Below are 20,528 nucleotides of genomic sequence, written 5' to 3'. Positions count from 1 at the left end.
GGTATGAAAAGAAGCTATATGAAAATCTTAAGGCTTGGTGTTTGAGTAATACAAAATCAAATAGTTATGATTCCAATGTTGTTTTCATAAAAAAAAATTCAAGTCCATGCCAGCCTTCTGGAAAATATTAAGAAAAAAATCAAGAATGCTCTATTGGAAAGACAAAAACAATAGCTATGTTTGTAACCAATATTACCAAACCATAATTTTAAAACTTAAAGTCAGGCAGAGTTTTTATATTTTATTTATTTGTTTGTTTAAAGACTCAGGGAATGTTTTATATTAAACATAGTGTGTATAATAAAGGGATATGTATCTTTAATAATTTTAAAGGATAGAAACAATGAGAAAATGCTATTTTGACCAGTTGTGTGTGTTTCATACACGCTATATATATATCAAGGTAGTATCTCACTCCAGCCCAGGCTGACCTGGAATTTACTATGTAGTCTCAGATTGGCCTCATACTCACAGCAATCCTCCTACCTCTGCCTCCCAAGTGCTGGGATTAAAAGTGTTATCGAAGTTCATATGAGGTTAAACAGAACCTCATACAAACATTATAATTATAATGACACTTGAATCCCAAGTTTAAATCCCAGGTTTAAGTCCCAAGTTTAAACATAATATTCATATGAATTTACACGCCTTTATTCTTTTGGGGGGAACAAAAGGTTCAATAATAGAAAACGCCTGGAAAGAAATGTATGAGTTTAGTATCCTCAAACACATAAGGGACTTATTTTATAACTTGAATGAATGAATCCTTATAGGGCAGAAAGTTGGCTCTAGAGACTATTTTTTCCCCACCATATAAAGACTACCCTAATAATAAGACAATACATTGGTGCCAAACACATCAAAACTCAAGGAAAGCAACTTCCTGGACCAGCCCAGACTTCCAAAAGGGAGCAGCACAAGGCTGGAGGGATAATAGAGCACTACCTGGTGGCAAGAACTGACCCCAGCCTATCTCCCTATGTAGATCCAGAAGCTTCTTGTGCAGCCCACTGTGCTGAGACTGTGGGGGTGGGGGTGGGGACAAGCAGGAGCTCCTTGAGCAGCTTTCTAACATGCAAGAGCACCAAATCTATTGAATGCTTCTTTCAAAGCTTTCTACTTCATAAGTCAGGTTATTTAGCTGATATTTTCAAACAAGTGTTAACCATTAGATATGGAAAAAGGGCCACTGTGCTGATCTTTACATGAAGCACTTACATTGAGATGGTCTGATGTGGAAGACAGAAGGTCTTGGTTAGAAGGATGAAGCTTTTCAAACAAAATAGTATCTGCTCCTTTGGAATACAGTTTTATCTGTCCTTCTGGGTTTCGAACTAAAAAGAAAGGGAAAGCAGGTTATTATATCAGTGTAACCTCCAAAGCTCTATTGTGCAGAACTCCAGCTAGACAGTGTGTATAAGGCTTTAAGACACTAAACTCTTCAGAGCCTTTGGATAGATGGCCATTACCTATGACACATGGCTTTAGTCCTCTTTTATTAACTTAGAAATGTTCCTTCTACTGGGATAGTTTGATTTTCCAAAGTTCTCTTGCCTTTCTTCTATGACATTTCAATTTAATAATTTCTTTCATACTTTCTTCTTTCATCACCAGACATATAAAGGCATAGTATGTATGCCCTAAGTGTGCCAGTATGATTTCTCTGTGGTTATTTTTTATAGTCAGGGCTACAGTATCAGTTCTAAAACTGTTTGACCCCATCGTATTCTCAATACTCAGTGTACACTTATGTGATAGCAATAGTCTTATAAAACTACTTATAATGTCACTATAATAATCATAACAATAGTAACCTAATATGTAACAACATAAATAACATTCCTACAAACCAACCATATTTTCTAAAATCAAAATATATTTATTTAGGAGCATGACATTGTTTTGCATGATTAAAGATTTCTTTGATGTCTGACTTAACAGAAGACAGATGGCTTCTCCTATCTGCTTCAGCATTTATTCTGTATTCTGGAATATATCATGTGACTTCTAGAACAACTCTATAGTGTATACGTGAGAAAACTAGTGAAAAGGATAAGGAAAATGGAAAGTTTTGCCCTTGCACACCCTCTGAAAAATGTCAAGGTTCCCAGAGCACACTTTGAGTACTGCTGGTTCAAAGGAATCACAAACTGATTGCCATCTGTACAAAGCCTTTCCATTTTTATCTCAGCAGAACAGTTATGTGTCTGTTGCAGTCAGGTTTGCAATGCTGGCAAAAATCCAATCAAGAACACCTTGTGGGAAAAAAAGAGGTTTAGTTTGGCTTACAGGCTCAATGGGGAAGCTCCATGATGGCAACAAAAATGATGGTATGGGCAGAGGGTGAACATCAACCCCCGGCCAACATAAGGTGGAAAATAGCAACAGGAAATTGTGCCAAACACTGGCAAGGGAAAACTGGCTATAACATTCATAAGCCCGCCCCCAACAATACACTGCTTCCAGGAAGCATTAATTCCCAAATCTCCATCAACTGGGAACCTAGCATTCGAACACCTAAGTTTATGAATCAAACCACAACATTCTACCCCCAGCCCCATAAACTGTTAACTATCCATGATATAAAATGCAGTGTATCCAGTCCATCTTTAAAAGTCCCCATGGTTTTTACCAATTCTAATGATGTTCAAACATCCCCATAATCCAAGATTTTTTAACTGAGCATAATACCAACCCCCCCCCCAAGAAACCCATAATGACACAGAATAAACATTCACACTGCAAAAGATGGCACTGGGCATAGCAAAGAAATATTCAACAAATACAAGATTTAAACATCAAACTCTGTAGCTTCAAGTCCAAAAACTCTAGTCAGTGACAAGTCTCCAAGTCCAATAATTTGAACCAGCAACAAATCTTTGGAGTTCCAATTCCGCCCCTCCAGCTCGGATACTCATAGTCCTGGAAAACTTCATCAAGGCCAGCAGCTTTCCTTAGCAGCCATCTCATAGTCCCAGCATCTCCACTGGGTCTCCAGTGCAATTCACAGTTCATCCTCGTGGCCCCATGCAGTCTCCATGCAGGCATGCAGCAAACCTGCTTCACACTGTCCATGACTACTTCCAAAACACAAGACCATATGGCAAACCTAATGAGCCTCTCTTTCCTTCATTTCTTATACTCCACAATGCCAGATAGGGTGCCAATTTGTTAATCTGGGGGGGGGGGGAAGCAGACGTTGAAGAACAGGACACTCCCTGGGCACTCAGGCGTTTCAACATTCTACATTCTTCCTGTTGACCCAGTGCAAGTCAGCTGGCCCAATCTCAAGGTTGAAATCTCTCAATTGTAGCTGAACAGGCAGCAGTTCACCCAAAGATTTCATTTTTTTTGCACCATAACCCTCTGCTCACACTAGTTCATTTCTACACCAAGCAACCCTGTACAACTTCTCAGGACACAGGCATAACAGTAGGCTTCTCACACAAACTGCTGTCACAGTCCAAGCAAAGTGCTTTCTCACCCTCATAAACCAAACCTCATAGTCCATAGTTCTTACTGCATTCAGGTCTTTCAACTCTGACAAGAATAGTCCATCAAACTGTATTTATACCACTGCAAGTCATCTCTTAGACCAAGCTTTCAAATCCTTCCACATGCCTCTTGAAAATCAGCTCCAAAAAGCCAAAGCCACAGTCAGGTGTCTAGCAGCAATCCCACTCCTCAATACCACTTTACTGTTGTAGTCAGGTTCACATTGCTGATAGAAATGACCCAATCAAGAGCAGCTTGTGAGAAAAAGAGGTTTATTTTGGCTTACAGGCTCTAGGGGAAGCTCCATGATGGCAGGGGAAAACGATGGCATGAGCAGAGGGTGGAAATCACTCCTTGGCCAACATAAGGTGGATAATAGCAACAGAAGAGTGTGCCAAATACTGGCAAGGGGAAAATGATTATACATCCATAAGCCTGCCCTCAACAATATACTCCCTCCAGGAGGCATTGCTTCCCAAATCTTCATCAGTTGGGAACCTAGCATTCAGAACACCTAAGTTTATGGGAGACATATGAATCAAATCACTACAGTGTCCCAGTTGCATTAATGACCTGACTGCACTCAAGTGGCTATGTTTTGTCCCCAACCATCTCTGACTCTCTCTTCTAACCTACATATCCAACTATCAACTGAACCTCTCTCAGGTGTGTCCAGGTACATCATAATCAAATTACAGATATTTTATTTCATTCTTTCTTTTATTTAATCATTCTTCCTTGCTTGCTTTCTTCTTTGGCTCAGCCTTTGAAATATATATATGCATGACCTTTCTTCGCTATCCCATGTTGTCCTTATTTATAGATACCTCAGTCATGAATATCATTATTATCTCCTTTGCTCAAAAACTTGGCATGCTCATTTTGCTTGTCATGAATCTTCAAGATGGGTGAACTATAGGAATGTCTCTTCCTTCTGTCCTAAAAACAACTTGTCCCACTTTTCTGGGATCTTCAACTTAATATGTTTGAAAAACATGACCTGTGAAATGCATGTTCTCTGCTGTCACTAATTGAACTTTCACTTCCAGCTATTAACACTAACTAAACCCATCCAGGTCGTTAGTGCAAAAGAGACCGTCCAAAATTTAGGACTTGATAACATGTCTTCTTTTTATTCATCAGCCACACATCATCCAAAAAGCTTAGAGGTTACATGGTGCAATTGGCAGAACAAAGCATGACATATGACCACTGGACAGAATGGCTGGCACAGAGATCCACTCCAAGACACTTACTTTTTCTCAGTAATTGGTTACTTCTCTTAGGTCCTCAGACTCAGTAACAAGCTTCACCACTTATTCAGTTTTCCAAAAAGTTCAGATATTTGAACTTTACTCATCATTCTACCCTCACTACCCATCAGTATATCCAGTTGGTACCATTAATGCTGCATACAACCCTACATTAGTTTCCTTTGCTCTTAGATCAAGTTCACACTCTCTAAAACAGCACACATACAGCTCATGAACATCTGCCCTGTTTCAGATACCTCCTCCCTGCTTCATCAGGTTCCCCTAGATGTAGCCACAGAGAATTCAGTTTTTTACATTTGTCCCTTAGCTCCAAGTCCCTGGAAAATAATAGGTAATTAACAAATATTTTCTCAATAAAGATGAGCTATCATTGTGCAAAATTCATTAAAAGCAGTAGCTATGCTATTGGGACATAAAAGAAAAATGTCAGATAGACGCCACCTCAGCAATATTATGTACAAAGAATTTTATTTTACCATTATTACACAGTTCATACATCCACAGTGAAAAATGACTACTATATAGCAGTGTGGTATGTACTCTAAGCCTTTTGTTTTGTTTGAGACAGTGTATCACTATGCAGCCCAGGTTGACCTCAAATTCATGCCCCTCCTGCTTTCATATCCTAAATGCTGGGATTATATGACTGAGTGTCACCATACCTCATTATTGTACTCCAATAATCTTTACAAATTTAGAATTAAATAATCTTCATCTCGTCTGGACTTTTTAGAGAACTGCTGTACTTTATTTCTCCTTAATAATTATCCATTACATGTCTCTATTCAATATCTTTGGATTTTTTATTTACATACCTTTATGTACTGAATTATTACAGTGGGTTCTTCCATAGCCAGGCAATTAGATTTGTGTTTTTACTGATTAATAAATTCAGGACTCTTGCCCCAGAATGAAAGTTGGTATTCAAACTACATTAGTGAATCAATTGATGACATGTCCAAAACTGAAAACAGGGCTGGAGTGATGGCTTAGTGGTTAAGCACTTGCCTATGAAGCCTAAGGACCCTGGTTCAAGGCTCAATTCCCCAGTACCCACATAACCCAGATGCACAAGGTGGCGCATGCATCTGGAGTTCGTTTGCAGTAGCTGGAGGCCCTGGTGCACCCATTCTCTCTCTGCCTCTTTCTCTCTGTGTCTGTTGCTCTCAAATAAATAAATAAAAATAAAATTTTAAAAAATGAAAACAGAGAAGATGAAAAAGGAAGATGGTAAAGGAAAAGGAGGAGGAAAAGGACACAGCAGCATGCCTGAGCCTTCACAACAGGGTTTTGTCCCCCATTTTAAGCCATGGACAATCATGAGATTTGAATGTTTCTTGACTAGTATCAGAGACCTTTCTGACCTACTGTAATCCTTCTCAAAGAACCCATGATTAAAAACAAACAACCAAGATGAAGCCTGCAAACCTTCATTCTTCTGTGCTAAGCACTACCTTTCCTCATGTGGGATCCATTAGAGCAGACATTTGTTGTCTGCGGTTAGGCTATGATTCCTCCACAGCCTGTAAATGTGACCAGTGGTGAGGAGAAGCCAACCATCTCCCCATGTAGCAATCTTAGGTTTTTGTCAACACCCTAAGAGCAAAAAGAAATCAATTCTGAGCCAAATGAGCTTCAATGACCCTCCCCCACCAAGGCTGTGAATACACAAGAGCTCCTGTTGATGCAACTGTGAGCCACCACCTGCAACAACACATGTGCTTCTCAGCAGATGGTGGCTGCTTATGGCCTGTCATCATACAAAACAAAAACAGCTATTCTTAGATGGTGTTTGGTTTTTATCTACTGAGAGCCATCTCAGGTCTAGTTTCCAACAGAGACTAAAAATCTTGGCATTATGTATATACATGTTTTCCACAGTATGATTTATTTATTATAATGATCATGATATTCATAAGTTACAAAGTATTGGATAGAATTTTATTTAAACAAATGTTTATATAGAATGTGCTGTGTGGCCATCTGGGTACTTGGCTCCTGGGTGGTATAAGAAGATAAGGTATGGCACATGCCCTCAGGCAGCAAGCAGTCTATAGGCTAAGACAACTGAGAGTTCCAAAAGATGGCATCCCACTGGTGTGATGAACAAAGCATTCTGGGGAATGCCAGAAGATGCAATTATTTGAAGACTAGGAAAAGAGAAAGCAAATGACATTTGGATTGTACTTTAGCAAATGAATGGGAATTTTCAACTAAAGGAAACTAGGAAGGGACTGGAGAGGTGGCTCGGTAATTAAGGGTGCTTGCTTGCAAAACCTGACATCCTAGGTTGTATTTCTCAGTTCTCATGTAAAGCCAGATGCACAAAGTAGCTCATACATCTGGAATTTGTTTGCAGTGGCAAAAGGCCCTGGCATGGTCACTTTCATCTTTACTCTCTCTCTCCCTTGAAAATACATAATAAATAAAATATTTTAAACAAAGAGTAGGGAAAAGGATTGCTATAAGAATCAGCATGTATAAACAGGATAAAAGTATATAATGTACCCCAGGAATAGTGAGGCACGTGAGGCTTGAGCACAAGGTCAGAAAGTAGAAGAAAAGTAGCTTGATGTTAGGTTGCAAATAATCTTGCTACATTCTACACCTTGTCCTTTAAATGCTGTGACTCCTTCACATTTTTTATGTGGTGGCAAAATTAGTTTTATGGCTTATAGTCTTGTGCTCCACATACTTTGATATTTTATTGGGAACAGTTTTGAAGATATTGCAAAGCAATAGAACACTAACCAAACAAATGGTACTGGGAATCAAGAGGAAAAGACAAAATAATATTATAGTAACAAGTAACTTGTAAGGCTGTGTTTGGAAATATTTATTCGATGCATTTGATGAGGAGTGTTTAGAATGTGTTCATAAGATGCTAAGAGATTTTTTGAATTCAGAGAGTAGCAAAGGAGACAGGTTCCCAGGAAATATAATGAACAACATAACTAGTTAATTTAGGGAAGTGGTCTTTGATCTGGGTCCCCTGGCCAATAACATAAGCTTATCAGAAATATAAACCAAGGGGCTGCACTGTGCCCCAGTGAATCAAGTCATAATGGCCAAAGCCAAATAATCTGTCTTTTAGCAACTCTACTGGTGGTTTGAATAGGAGATAAAATTTAAGAATCATTACCCAAGGAGCATAACAAATGTGGAAGCATCAAAGTCAAGTAAACTATGATGGAAGTTAAAAGGCCAATTTTATAGCAGGAATAGTCTTTTTTTTTTTTTTTTTCCAGTGGTAGGATTAAACCCAGATCCTTAGGTAAGAAAATTGTGGGTTTACTGTAGTGCTAAATAAAACAGGAATGGACAAAGAACATGAATAACATGAGGCTACTGATGGTGATCAAACAAGCTAGCAGGGCTGGAGAGATGGCTTAGAAATTAAGGCGCTTGCTGACAAAGCCAAAGGACCCAGGTTTGATTCCCTAGTACCCACATAGACCCAGATGCACAAGGTGGCACATGTTCTAGAATTTGTTTGCAGTGGCTAGAGGCCCTGGAACACCCATTCTCTTTTTCTCTATATCTTTCTCCCTCTCTCTCTCTCTCTCTCTCTCTTTCTCTCTCACATATATATTAAAAACAAGCTAGCATATATAACTCAACTCCAAAACTATCCTGACCCAGAATCATGCAGCTGTTAAGTAAATGAGGTCCACAGACAGACCTCCTGAGTTTGACTCTCCACTATGTTACTTCTAGTTACATGCATATTATCACTCAACATCTCCATGTCTCAGTTTCATTATCCATACAATGGTCATGCAAATTACAGCACTTACTTTATTTGGATTGTCGGAATAATTAAGCTTGTTAATTTGGGTAAAGAATTCTGAATAATGCTAGGCATAGATGCTTGAGTTAAATTTTAGTCATATGTTAATATAATTTTGAAGCTGAGTTAAGATCACAAGAGTTTATAAAGTTAAAAGTATAGCAAATAACCAAGAGTTAAATCATCTATGCAAAGCATCAATACAACCATAGTAGCACCAAAATATCAAAAAATAATCTCATCTACCAACCTATGACAGACATCCTTTTTCTGACATTGTTAAAATCCAAGAAAGCAAGCAATTGGTATGTAACAAGTGTTCCAAGTTCTTCAATTGTTATTGTCTCTGGAGTCCGTGACTTAAAAATGAACCCAAAATTTCTAGCAGCAGTGACAAGGGCTCCTTCATCAGGTGATTGAACTTGGTAAATCAGCTGACCTAAAAGAAAAGAAATAAGTATATCAACACTGAGGGTGAAAGGAAGAAGACATAGAATTCCAAGGCTAATACCAGCTCTGTTAACAAAACCAACTAAAGAATCAGCTCTAAATATGTTCCTATTCTGAAGAGATGGGATACTCCACAGCTCCATGCACACCATCATGGAGTCCTTGGCAATGTACAGGAAAACATCCACTTGAGAGTCTGTTTCTCCACTGTATTAGAAGTTTTCTATTCCAAAAAAAAAAAAAAAAAAAAAAAAAACCTTTGCAGTTTCAGTGACTAGGCCCTGAATGATTCACAAACTAAATGTTTTAAATTATTTTATTTTTAACATTTCACACAAGGGGTTAGTTAAAGGCACTTGTTTGCAAAGCCTGAAAACCTGGATTTGAGTCCCTAGAACCCATATGAAACCAAATGCACAAAGTGGTACAGGCAGCTAGAGCTTCTTTGTGGTGGCAAGAGGCCATGGCATATGCATTTCTCTCTCTCAGTCATTCTCATTCTCTCTCTCTTCTTGCAAATAAATATTTTTTTAAATTTTCATAAGGCATATATTGTATGTTGAGCATATTAAATCCCATACCCTTTCCCTCCCTTTTCTCAGCCCCCACTCATTTGTTCTATCGATTCCCCTAGAAAATTTCCTTTCTCCCTTAATTTTATATATGTATATGTGATTTTATATTACTATATAAAACATAAGAACCATAAAGGAAGAAAAAATGTGATCTTTTGACTTCTTAGATTGGTTTAATATTTACCTAATATGATTATCTCCAGTTGCATCTATTTCCTGCAGATGATATGACTATATTCTTCTTTATGGCTGAAAAATCCCATAGTATGTGTACACTGCATTTTCCTTACCCATTCCTCTGTAGTTGGACATATAGATTGATTCCATAACTTATCTATTGTGAATAGTGCTGCAATAAATGTTGAAGTACAAGTATTTCCATGGTATTTGGACTTAGAGACCTTCAGGTAGGTATCCAGGAGTTATATACCAGTGTCATATGGTAGATCTACCTTTAATTGTTTTTAGAAATCTCCATGCTGATTTACATATGAGCTAAACCAGTTTACATTCTCACCAACAAATTATACAGGTTTCCTTTTATCCAACATATGTTATTATTTTTTTTTTACTTAATACTGATATTCTGACTAGGTGAGATGGAATCTTAATGTAGTTTTGACTTGAATTTCTCAGGTGGCTAGTAAGGTCAACACATTTCATAGATTTATTGGCTGTTTAATTTCATCTTTTGTGAACTGTTCATTCATTTCACTAGTCCACTTCTTAATTGGGTTACTTGATTTCTGGATCCTTCTGGGGCCTTTTAAATTCTTTTTATATTATAGGTATTAACCTCTCTCTTTCTCTCTCCCTCTCCCCCTCCCTCTCCATATATATATATATATATATATATATATATATATGGCTAAATATTAATCCTCAAAGGTATAGCTAGAGAAGATTTTCTTCTACTCTGTGAGCTATCTCTTCACTAAAGTATTCTGTTGTTGTACAAAAGCTTTTTGATTCTATGAAGTCTTATTTGCCAATTGTTGACTATATTTTCTGACTGAATGGAGTCCTATTCAGAAAGTACTTGCTAATATGTATACCTTTAAATGTTTTCCCTAGTTTTCTCTCTAACATTTTCAGAGTTTCATGTCTTATGTTAAAGGATTTGACCCAGTTAGAGTTAATTTTTGTGCAGGGTGATAGATAGAGATCTAGATTTTTTTTCTTCTATATATGTATACTCAGTTTTCCCAGAATTGTGTTGAAAATGTTCTCTTGACTCTAATGTATTTCTTTTACATCTTTAGCAAAAAGAAAGTGGATGTGACTACATGGATTTATATCTGGAGCTTCAGTGTGTTACATCAATCTACTTCCCATCTTGCGCTAGTACCATGCTGTTACTGTTGCTATGGGCCTGTATATGACAAGTTAAAATTAGATAGAGTAGGAAACCTCTAGCATTATTCTTTTTGTTCTGATTTTGCCTTTGAGGTGTTCTTTTGTGCTCCCAAATGACTTTTCTGTGGGCTGGAGAGATGGCTTAGCAGTTAAGCCACTTGCCTGCAAAATCTAAGGACTCAGGTTTAGTTCCCCAGTTCCCACATAAGCCAGGTACAAAAGGTGGCATATGCATCTGTAGATTTTTGCAGTAGCAAGAGGCCCTGGCACACCCATTCTCTTTATATATCTGCCTATTTCTCTCACATAAATGAATAATAAAAAATATTTTTTAAAACCTTCTGTGAAGAATGGTGCTAGAATTTCAATGGAGACCATATTGAATTTGTAGGTTGCTTTTGGGAAGATAGCCTTTATAACAATATTGATCCTTCTAACACATGAGCATGAGAGGTATTTACACTTTTTTAGGTCTTTCTCTTTTCTAGTTCCCTATTCAATTTTTTAAATTATTATCATTATTATTATTATTATTATTTTGCAGAGGTCCTCACTTCCTTGGTGAAGTTTCTTTTTCCAAGGTATTTTTGTTGTTGTTGTTTTTCTTGGGTTTTTTTTGAGGTAGGGTCTCACTCTGGTCCAGGCTGACCTGGAATTAACTCTGTCATCTCAGGGTGGCCTTGAACTCATGGCAATCCTCCTACCTCTGCCTCCCGAGTGCTGGGATTAAAGGCGTGCACCACCACACCTGGCTTCCAAGGTACTTTTTAGGCAAGGAATATCCAGACATCACTGACATCTTCAGATAGCTATCACCTAACTTTCTCCAGTTTGTTCCATGGAGGCTTTGGAAGATTATACCTTGGTGTCATCTGCCATCTTCCTCTCCTTCAAATATATTCTAATAGATTAACGTGCATGATTCTCATGGCCAACCTTATAAATAATGAGTACTCAAATTTTGTTATTTCTATTTAAAACTGTTGAGAACTATGGATTAAAGAGGTGGTATAAGGAAGAACATACGCTGACCTCTACTTCAATAAGCCACTAACCACCATTTTATGAGAGTGCATGTAAAAAATTCCATTAAAATGTATCTCTCTCTCTCTCTCTCTCTCTCTATATATATATATATATATATATATATATATATATATATATATACACATATATATACATACATACATACATACATATATATATATACTTTATAACAGTGTATATAAAGTAAGCCCATTTATATAAAATTATATCATGTTATCAACAATGAATTAGATAAAGTAGGCATAGGGCTGGAGAGATGGCTTAACAATTAAGTCACTTGCTTGTGAAGCCTAAGGAATCCCATGTTTAAATCTCCAGATCCCAAGTATACCAGATGTACAAAGGTGAAGCAAGCACAAGGTTTCACATGCCCACTAGGTGGCGCAAGCATCTAGCATGTGATCTCAGTGGCTGAGGCCCTGGTGTGCCAATTCTCTCTCTCTCTCTCTGTCTCTCTCTTTCTCCCCCTCAGCATCTCTAAAAATAAAATAAAAAATAAAAAAGGAAAAAGGGTAGGTATAGATCCATATTTATAAGTTTACAGTGTTCAAGATAAATTTTGAAGAAAGCAAGTTGTATATTAATGAAGACACTATTATTTCGTATGAAAAAGAAAACCTTGATCATACATATATATTTTCATATACTGATGAGCAAGGGGAGAGAGTGATATAATACACACCAAATATTAAAATTGATCAGGCTGGAAACTATGGCTTAGCAGTTAAGGCATTTGCTGCAAAGCCAAAGGACCCTGGTTCAATTTCCCAGGACCCTGTAAACCAAATGCACAAGGAGGTGCATGTATCTGGTGTTTGTTTTCAGTGGCGGGAAGCCCTGACATGCCCATTCTCTCTCTCTCTCTCTTTCTCTCTCTCTCTCTTTCCCGCTTTCTCTTTCTCAAATAAATAAATAACCATAATATATTTTTAAAAATTGATCACCTCTGAGCCAGGCGTGGTGGCGCACACCTTTAATCCCAGCACTCGGGAGGCAGAGGTAGGAGGATCGCCAAGAGTTCGAGGCCACCCTGAGATTACATAGCAAATTCCAGGTCAGCCTGAGCCAGAGTGAGACCCTACCTCGAAAAACAAAAAACAAAAAACAAAAAAAAATTGATCACCTCTGTTAGAGTGAGTTTGGAGGATGTTAGGAAAAAAATGATTAGGCTAGTCTTTAAAAAAATTGTTTTTAGCCAGGCATGGTGGTGCATGCCTTTAATCCCAGCACTCAGGAGGCAGAGGTAGGAGGATTGTGTTGAGTTTGAGGCCACCCTGAGACTACATAGTGAATTCCAGGTAAGCCTGGGCTAGCAAGAGACCCTACCTCAAAACACAGACCTGTAATTCTAGCACTTAGGAGGCTGAGACAGGAGAATACCATGAATTCAAGTTAAACATGGGCTACATAGCAAGATTCTGTCTCAAAAAAAAAAAGAAAGAAAGATAGAAAGAAAGAAAATCAAAAGAGGATAAAGAGAGTGCATATGATATTAAAAGTTATTTCAGTCCCAGCACTCGGGAGGCAGAGGTAGGAGGATCACCGTGAGTTCAAGGCCACCCTGAGACTCCATAGTGAATAGTGAATTCCAGGTCAGCCTGGGCTAGAGTGAGACCTTACCTCGAAAAAAAAAAAAAAAAAGTTATTTCAGCTGGGCATGGTGGTATACATAATTAGTCCTACTATCAGGAAGTCAAGGTAGGAGGACTGCTATGAGTTTGTGGCCAGCCTGAGACTACACAGTTAATTCCAGATCAGCCTGGGCTCAAAATATATATATATATATTTAAGTCAAAGTTTTTGAGAGTTTACCAATATTTTGCTACTAGTAGGTAGGAATTTCTAAAAACTAGTTTCAAGATAACAGATTAAAGAAAGCAGGTGAGTTTTTAAAAAAATCATAAAAATGATGGTGTATATATAAGGCACAAAATAAGATGGTGGAAATATCTCTAAATTTAACATGGCAACAATAAATAAACCAAATATTCCATGTAACCTTAGCTTTGTCTACCATGATATTTTAAAATGTTGAATAATATATCATTTTTACAAGCTGTTCCAAAATGTAGGGGGAAAGTCATGAGGGAGTGGGAAACGTTAAAAGAATGCAAATGCTATTAAAGAGAAAACACACTTATATCAATATCAGATTGAATGAACTCTATCAAAAAAGTTTTACTAGAAATAAATGCAATCAGCATATAACTGATATAGGCTATAATTTAATAGATGAAAGTCTGAACTACAATCTAACAACAGAACCTTGAATTGGACAAACATTGGCAAAAATCAGTATACAAATGTGCTATTCTGTTTGCTGACCTTAATCAGGTAGCCCAAATAATCCATAAATTTAAAAAAAAACCCAGCTTGGTACGGTGGCACATTCCTTTAATCCCAGCTCTTGGGAGGCTGAGGTAGAAGGCTCTCTATGAGTTCAAGGCCACCCTGACAGTACATAGTGAATTCCACATCAGCCTGGGCTAGAGAAAGACCCTACCTCAAAACAAAACAACAATAACAAAAATTTAAGTGGGCAGGGCATGGTGGCTCATGTCTGTAATTTCAGCACTTTAGACTCATGAGATTATGGCTGGAAATTCAAAGCCACCCTGATTTACATAACTAATTCAAGACCAAATGTGGCTGCAGAATAAGATTATGTCTCAGAATAAAATAAAACATGAGAAGCCAGGCATGGTCACACACACCTTTAATCCCAGCACCGGGGAGGCAGAGGTAGGAAAATTACTGTGAATTCAAGGCCACCCTGAGACAGCATAGTGAATTCCAGGTCAGCCTGGGACAGAGTGAGACCCTACCTCAAAAAACCAAAATAAATAAATAAATCATGAGAAGCAAACAAAAATCAGAAACTCAAATAATATAATTTTAAAATATTATCCAATGTATATAATTAGAACTCAGTACTCCCATACTATAGAATGTACATCTATTTCAAGCACATGTTACATATTTATAAAAGTCAAACATGGCCTGGAGAGATTGTTCAGAACTTAAGGTACTTGCCTGCCTACAAAGCCAAAAGATCCAGGTTCAATTCCCCAATACCCATATGATGTACAAGGTGGCACAGTTTTCTGGAGTTTGTTTGCAGTGACTAGAGGCCATGGTGTGACCATTCTCTCCCTCTCCCTCTCTCTTTCTCTCTCTCATAAATAAAAAAAAATATTTTAAGTGAAACATACACTAGGCCATACGCAAATTTTAAAACATTAGTGCAGTGAGGCCTTATCTTTTTCTCCATTTTTTATTTCTTCTACAGCCATCGACTGAAAAAGAAAAAAGAACAAGAAAGGAAAAAACTCCTTCTGAAGCACCTTGACTTCCCACTTTCCTGCTTCCGATACTTAATTCCAGCAGAGACAAGGAACAGTGACTTCTCCAAATAATGTCCCCATGAAATAAATATCACACACTTAAAAGCAATATTCCCAACTATAAGCTATACAATCATACAATTTTAAGAGTTAGATTTGAGCTCTGTTCTTTTCCATATCTAACACTTACATAGAAAAGATTATTAAAGTTTTCAGTGAACTTTAAGCATATACATTGACTTGAACCCTGAGATTATGTATCTCCTCATTAAAACTTCTTTTAAAAAGTTCAAGTTTTCTTACAGATGTAATCCTTCACATGAGATTTGGTATCTCAACGCAAGAGTTAGAAACTGGTGAAGTGATATGCACATGTAACTTTTCTCTCTGCAAAACCCCCGTTAAGTGGCAGAAGAGATATTAACCTACATCACAAAGGGTGAAAGTTTCAATGCTGGTAAGACTGTGCTCGTGCTGGGACTCTCCTACGTGCGCGGTCAAAGTGCATTTTACAGAGATGTCTCAGTGCTGAACACGACAGGAAGAATGTAAGAGCCAAAGGAAGGGGAGGACTGCTTATAATTCTATCCTCCAGACAAAAAGTGGTCTTGATATTTATAACCTCATAGTGGCTGACACTACCTACATAAGACCTATATACTAGTAGGAAAAAATAATGACATCAAAATAGAATTACACTAGTTTGAAAGAAGGTATTCAGTAAAGGAGGAACTGGCGAAAGGAAAGGAAGGATAGTGGGATGGAATTATGATCATGGTATTTTTTTGGTTTATTTTTATTTATTTATTTGTCAGTGACAGACAGAGAAAGAGGCAGAGAGAGAGAGAATGGGCATGCCAGGGCTTCCAGCCACTGCAGATGAGTTCCAGAAGCATGCACCCCCTTGTGCATCTGGCTAACGTGGGTCCTGGGGAATTGAGCCTCAAACCGGAGTCCTTAGACTTCACAGGCAAGCACTTAACTGCTAAGCCATCTCTCCAGCCCTGATCATGGTATTTTTGTCTATACCTATGGAATATTCAATAAAAAGTTTTTAAAAGAAATGTATCTTATACTCATTTTTGGAAAGTATTTGGACAATTTTTTACAAAATTAAACAGATGCCTACAGTATGATTTTGCAATTTCTAGTCCTAAGTATTTAGCACACTACCCTCAAAATTAAGACAAATAATTTTGAAAAGCACAAAGCTGGAAATACCCAAACAGGAACTAACAGAGAATTAGAAAAGGTTGTGCTACATTGAGATGTGGCAATGTTCCTTAGCAGTAAAAAATAAACTAGTAATTGATATGACAACAAAAATAAGTGACACAAACCTAACAGCGTGTAAGAGAAGCCACACACAAAGGTGTACATAGTGCATGATTCTACCTATATGAAGGACAAGAAAAGGGAAGTTCAACCTTAGTGATAGAAATCAGATCAGTTGGTGGTTGGCAGGACACAACTTTGTGCATATTTAGTGGAAAGAGCATGGATAATCTTTCTGGGATTAGTAGAAGAGATTTCATGCCTTGATAGAAGCTATGCTTCTAGGGGTATATGTAACTGTCAGATTCCATCAAGCTATACATTTAATATCTGTGCATTTTTGCATTTAACTATATCACAATATAATTTTTAATGAATAATGAATACTTTCAGTAAGGTAAAATCTTGAGAAATACCTTGGAGATAAAATACATATTTAATCAGTAAAGGAAAATAGAGGAAGACACAGTTCAAAATGTTTGAAAACCAAAATGAAGTCAAAAGTAAAGGCAACACCTAAAGAATCTCCAAAGTCTAGTCAGCAAATGAAGAGAACAGAAGTGGTCTTGGGAGGCCTCCTTAGTAAAACTAATTAAATAATTCCATTTAGCACTCCTGGACCCTTGGGCTCCTTCTGCCAGCTTGCTCTGAACAACAGGCTTGAGGAACATTTCTTCCTGGGATGCAACTTTGAAAACATTATTTATTTATTTATTTATTTATTTATTTATGTGGGGGAGATAATGGACATGAAAGGGCTTCTAGCCACTGCAAATGAATTCCAGATGCACATGCCACCTTGTGCATCTGGCTTACATGGGTGCTGGGGAATTGAATCTGGATCCTTGGGCCATTTCTCCAGCCCCATGAAAATACTTTTCTACCCTGTGTACAGTTCACCTCAGGAAAGTGCGAAGATTTGAGTCATGGGGTGGTGAAGTAGTTTTAGACTTACATAAAGAATAAGAGAAAGCACAATAAAGGAAGGAAACAATAATTGTTTTTTGAGCCATAACTTGTTACAGTCCCGTCTCAAATAGGAGTACTGGCCTACCCATGGAAAAGCAAAATGTCTTAAGGACTCCAAAATGGAAGAATCCTGCATTGAAGAGACCAGTTACATGGTCTTCCTCTCCCATACAATCTTGACTACTGAAATAAGCTCCATTCACCAAGCAAGGATTCTCAAACACAACCAGGAACAGACAGTAATAAATTATCAAATTTGAGAACAACATGAAAGTTAGACACAAAACAAGAGAAAGAAAGGGAGCAACAGAGAGAATACTTGATAAAATGATGCATAGTAGAGAAGACAAAAGAAAATTTCAAATTAAGTATAATTAATATCCTAAAAGAGGTCTAGAGAATATCATAACATTAATAGAAAACACATTGCTATTAAAATTAAGGTTTTGGAAATTAAATAAACCCAAAGGCAGAAATAAAAGAGACTTCTCTAAAAGCATATTCCCAGATGAAAATATAATAATTCCTTGTTGGTGTTAATATTATAAAGATCAACTAAAGTCATAAATATAATTATATGAATCTTCAAAGTGCTTAAAAACCAAGAAATCTGGGTTGGATGGATGGTCAGTGACTAATGCACTGTTGTTCAAGCCTGAGTATCTGAGTTATAAGATCTCCCAAACCCACATAAAAGCTGGCTGTTATGGCAGATGTTTATAACCACAGTGCGCCAATGGTAAAAAGGGAGGCAGAGACAAGACAATCTCCCAAACCTTACAAGCCAACTGGCACAGAACAATGAGAGATCCTGCCTCAAACCTGCTTCAAACAAGCAGGAAGGTGAGCATCAACATCTGTCCTCTGACCTCCACACACATACCATGGCATGGGCATGATCATATTGAAACACATAAACATGCACACACACACCCCAAAAAGAAAAACATAAAAACAAATCCAAGAAAAGATTAATCCATCAATACCAAGCACAAAATTATGACCTGAATACAGTCCTAACAGGGAAACAAATAGCAGCACATATAAATATATTCTCTAGAGAGAATACATATACATACAATTACCTCTAGTGTGTACATATGTATATGTACATACATACAGAGATTGAGAGAGAGAGAAAATGTTCTTTTTTGGAATGGTATCCTCTATGTACCTTAGGCTGATGTTTTTGGTTGGTGGTGTTATTTGGAGTTTATGTGTAAAAAAGTTAGTACTCAGTCTGCTCCCCTTACTTTATGAATCTTGGAAGTTCTCAAACATTTGTTTTACATATCTAATTATAATTTTTTATTATTTTATATGCTATTTTCAAAATATGCATTACTTGATTTGGAAAAATTTATCAGATACTGCTGCAAATAATGACAGTATAAAACATAACCAAAATTTATTTTTAAATCTTCATTTCAAATATTCAATTGCCTCCAGAAATGAAAAAGTAATGGTATTTGAAAAATATACAATCTTATTGGAAAATATTAAAGGTTAAGTAGATTTCACTGTAAAGGATCTGTGAATATGTATCTCTGAATTTATTCTTCGTTTAGACAGATATCTTAGAACTTTTCTTCATTTCCTACCCTTTCTACTACAATTCCTTTTATTTTTTTAATGTAATTTTTCTTTATTTGTTTTACTTTGCTTATTCTATACTCTATTTCTATTTTTTTCTTTTTAGTTTTTCAAGGCACAGTCTCACTCTAGCCCAAGCTGACCTGGAGTTAACTATGGATTCTCAAGGTGGTCTCAAATTTATGGCAATCCTCCTACCTCTGCCTCCAGAGTATTGGGATTAAAGGTGTGCACCACCACACCTGGCCCATATTCTGTTTCTTCATACCTTCTTTCTGGCTTTCTTTTCAGTATGTACTGATAATATTTTCTCACTTCTGGAGCTTACCTGGGCTAGCAGTGTCTAGATGACTTTGTATTTCTTGGAGCTGCAAAAGAGTCAGCTCCCCCTTCAGGTGAAATAGAAGTTGGCATCACTCCTACTCTGTATTGTAATTGCTAATCACTAACACCAAGAAACCAATGATGCTTCAGAAACAACTAACACATAAGCACTGTGTACATGTAGATATGTATTGTATACACTATTTTAGCATCATTTTAGGCTTATAGAATAATTAAGTTGAAAATGTGGATTCTCATATCTTCACTCATTTCACCTGTTATTAACACCTTATTTTAATGAGGTTAATTTGATAAAACATAGGAGCCATTATCAATACATTATTTGAAACTTACATCTTTACATTGCTCTCTATTATAAATGCTAAAGGTTTTCTGGCAGCAGCGTGAACCAGACTGCAACAACATCCATATACACAGTCATTTATGAGATAAGTTTTTAATTTCTTTGTGTAACTACCAAAGAACCTGACTACTGTATTCTATGTAAGTATTCTTAGTTTTATTTAAAAATGCTATCAAACTGTTCCCAAAGTAGTGACACCAATTTTGCAATGAGTAACAGTACTTATTGCTTCTTGTCCTTGCTAGAATTAACCCTTGTAAATATTTTTTTTTTAGTTTTAGACATTCTAATAGGTAAATACTGGTACTGAGCTCTATTGCATCTCAAACTCCTGAGGGATAAAAGTGCAGGCACATGCCACTCCAACTTCTTGAGAGGTAAGAGTGAAGGTACACAGTACACACCACTGTAAAAATCTCCTGAGGGTAAGAGTGCAGGTACATGACACTGTAATAACCTCCTGGGGGTAAGAGTGCAGGTACACACCACTGTAATAATCTCCTGGGGGTAAGAGTGCAGGTACACGCCACTGTAATAATCTCCTGGGGGTAAGAGTGCAGGTACACGCCACTGTAATAACCTCCTGAGATGTAAGATCACCTGACCCTCCCCCCTGCCATTGCCTACATACTGGAATGATTGTCCCCATATGTTAATTAGGCATCAGAAATG

At 37.2% G+C, this 20,528-nt stretch overlaps 1 protein-coding gene across 1 annotated transcript in view; it reads right to left on the bottom strand.

Moving 5' to 3' along the window:
* Atp8b4 (ATPase phospholipid transporting 8B4 (putative)) overlaps positions 1-20,528 on the bottom strand; it is a 310,406-nt gene that overhangs the window by 81,252 nt on the left and 208,626 nt on the right. Inside the window, 2 exon segments of the mRNA XM_045157629.1 lie at positions 1,219-1,334; positions 8,810-8,998. Of these exon segments, the coding sequence (XP_045013564.1) occupies positions 1,219-1,334; positions 8,810-8,998 (305 nt within the window).

This window comes from Jaculus jaculus, chromosome 8 (genome assembly GCF_020740685.1).
Source record: "Jaculus jaculus isolate mJacJac1 chromosome 8, mJacJac1.mat.Y.cur, whole genome shotgun sequence".
Classification (NCBI taxonomy): Eukaryota; Metazoa; Chordata; class Mammalia; order Rodentia; family Dipodidae; genus Jaculus; species Jaculus jaculus.
This window is presented reverse-complemented; position numbering and strand designations above follow the sequence as displayed.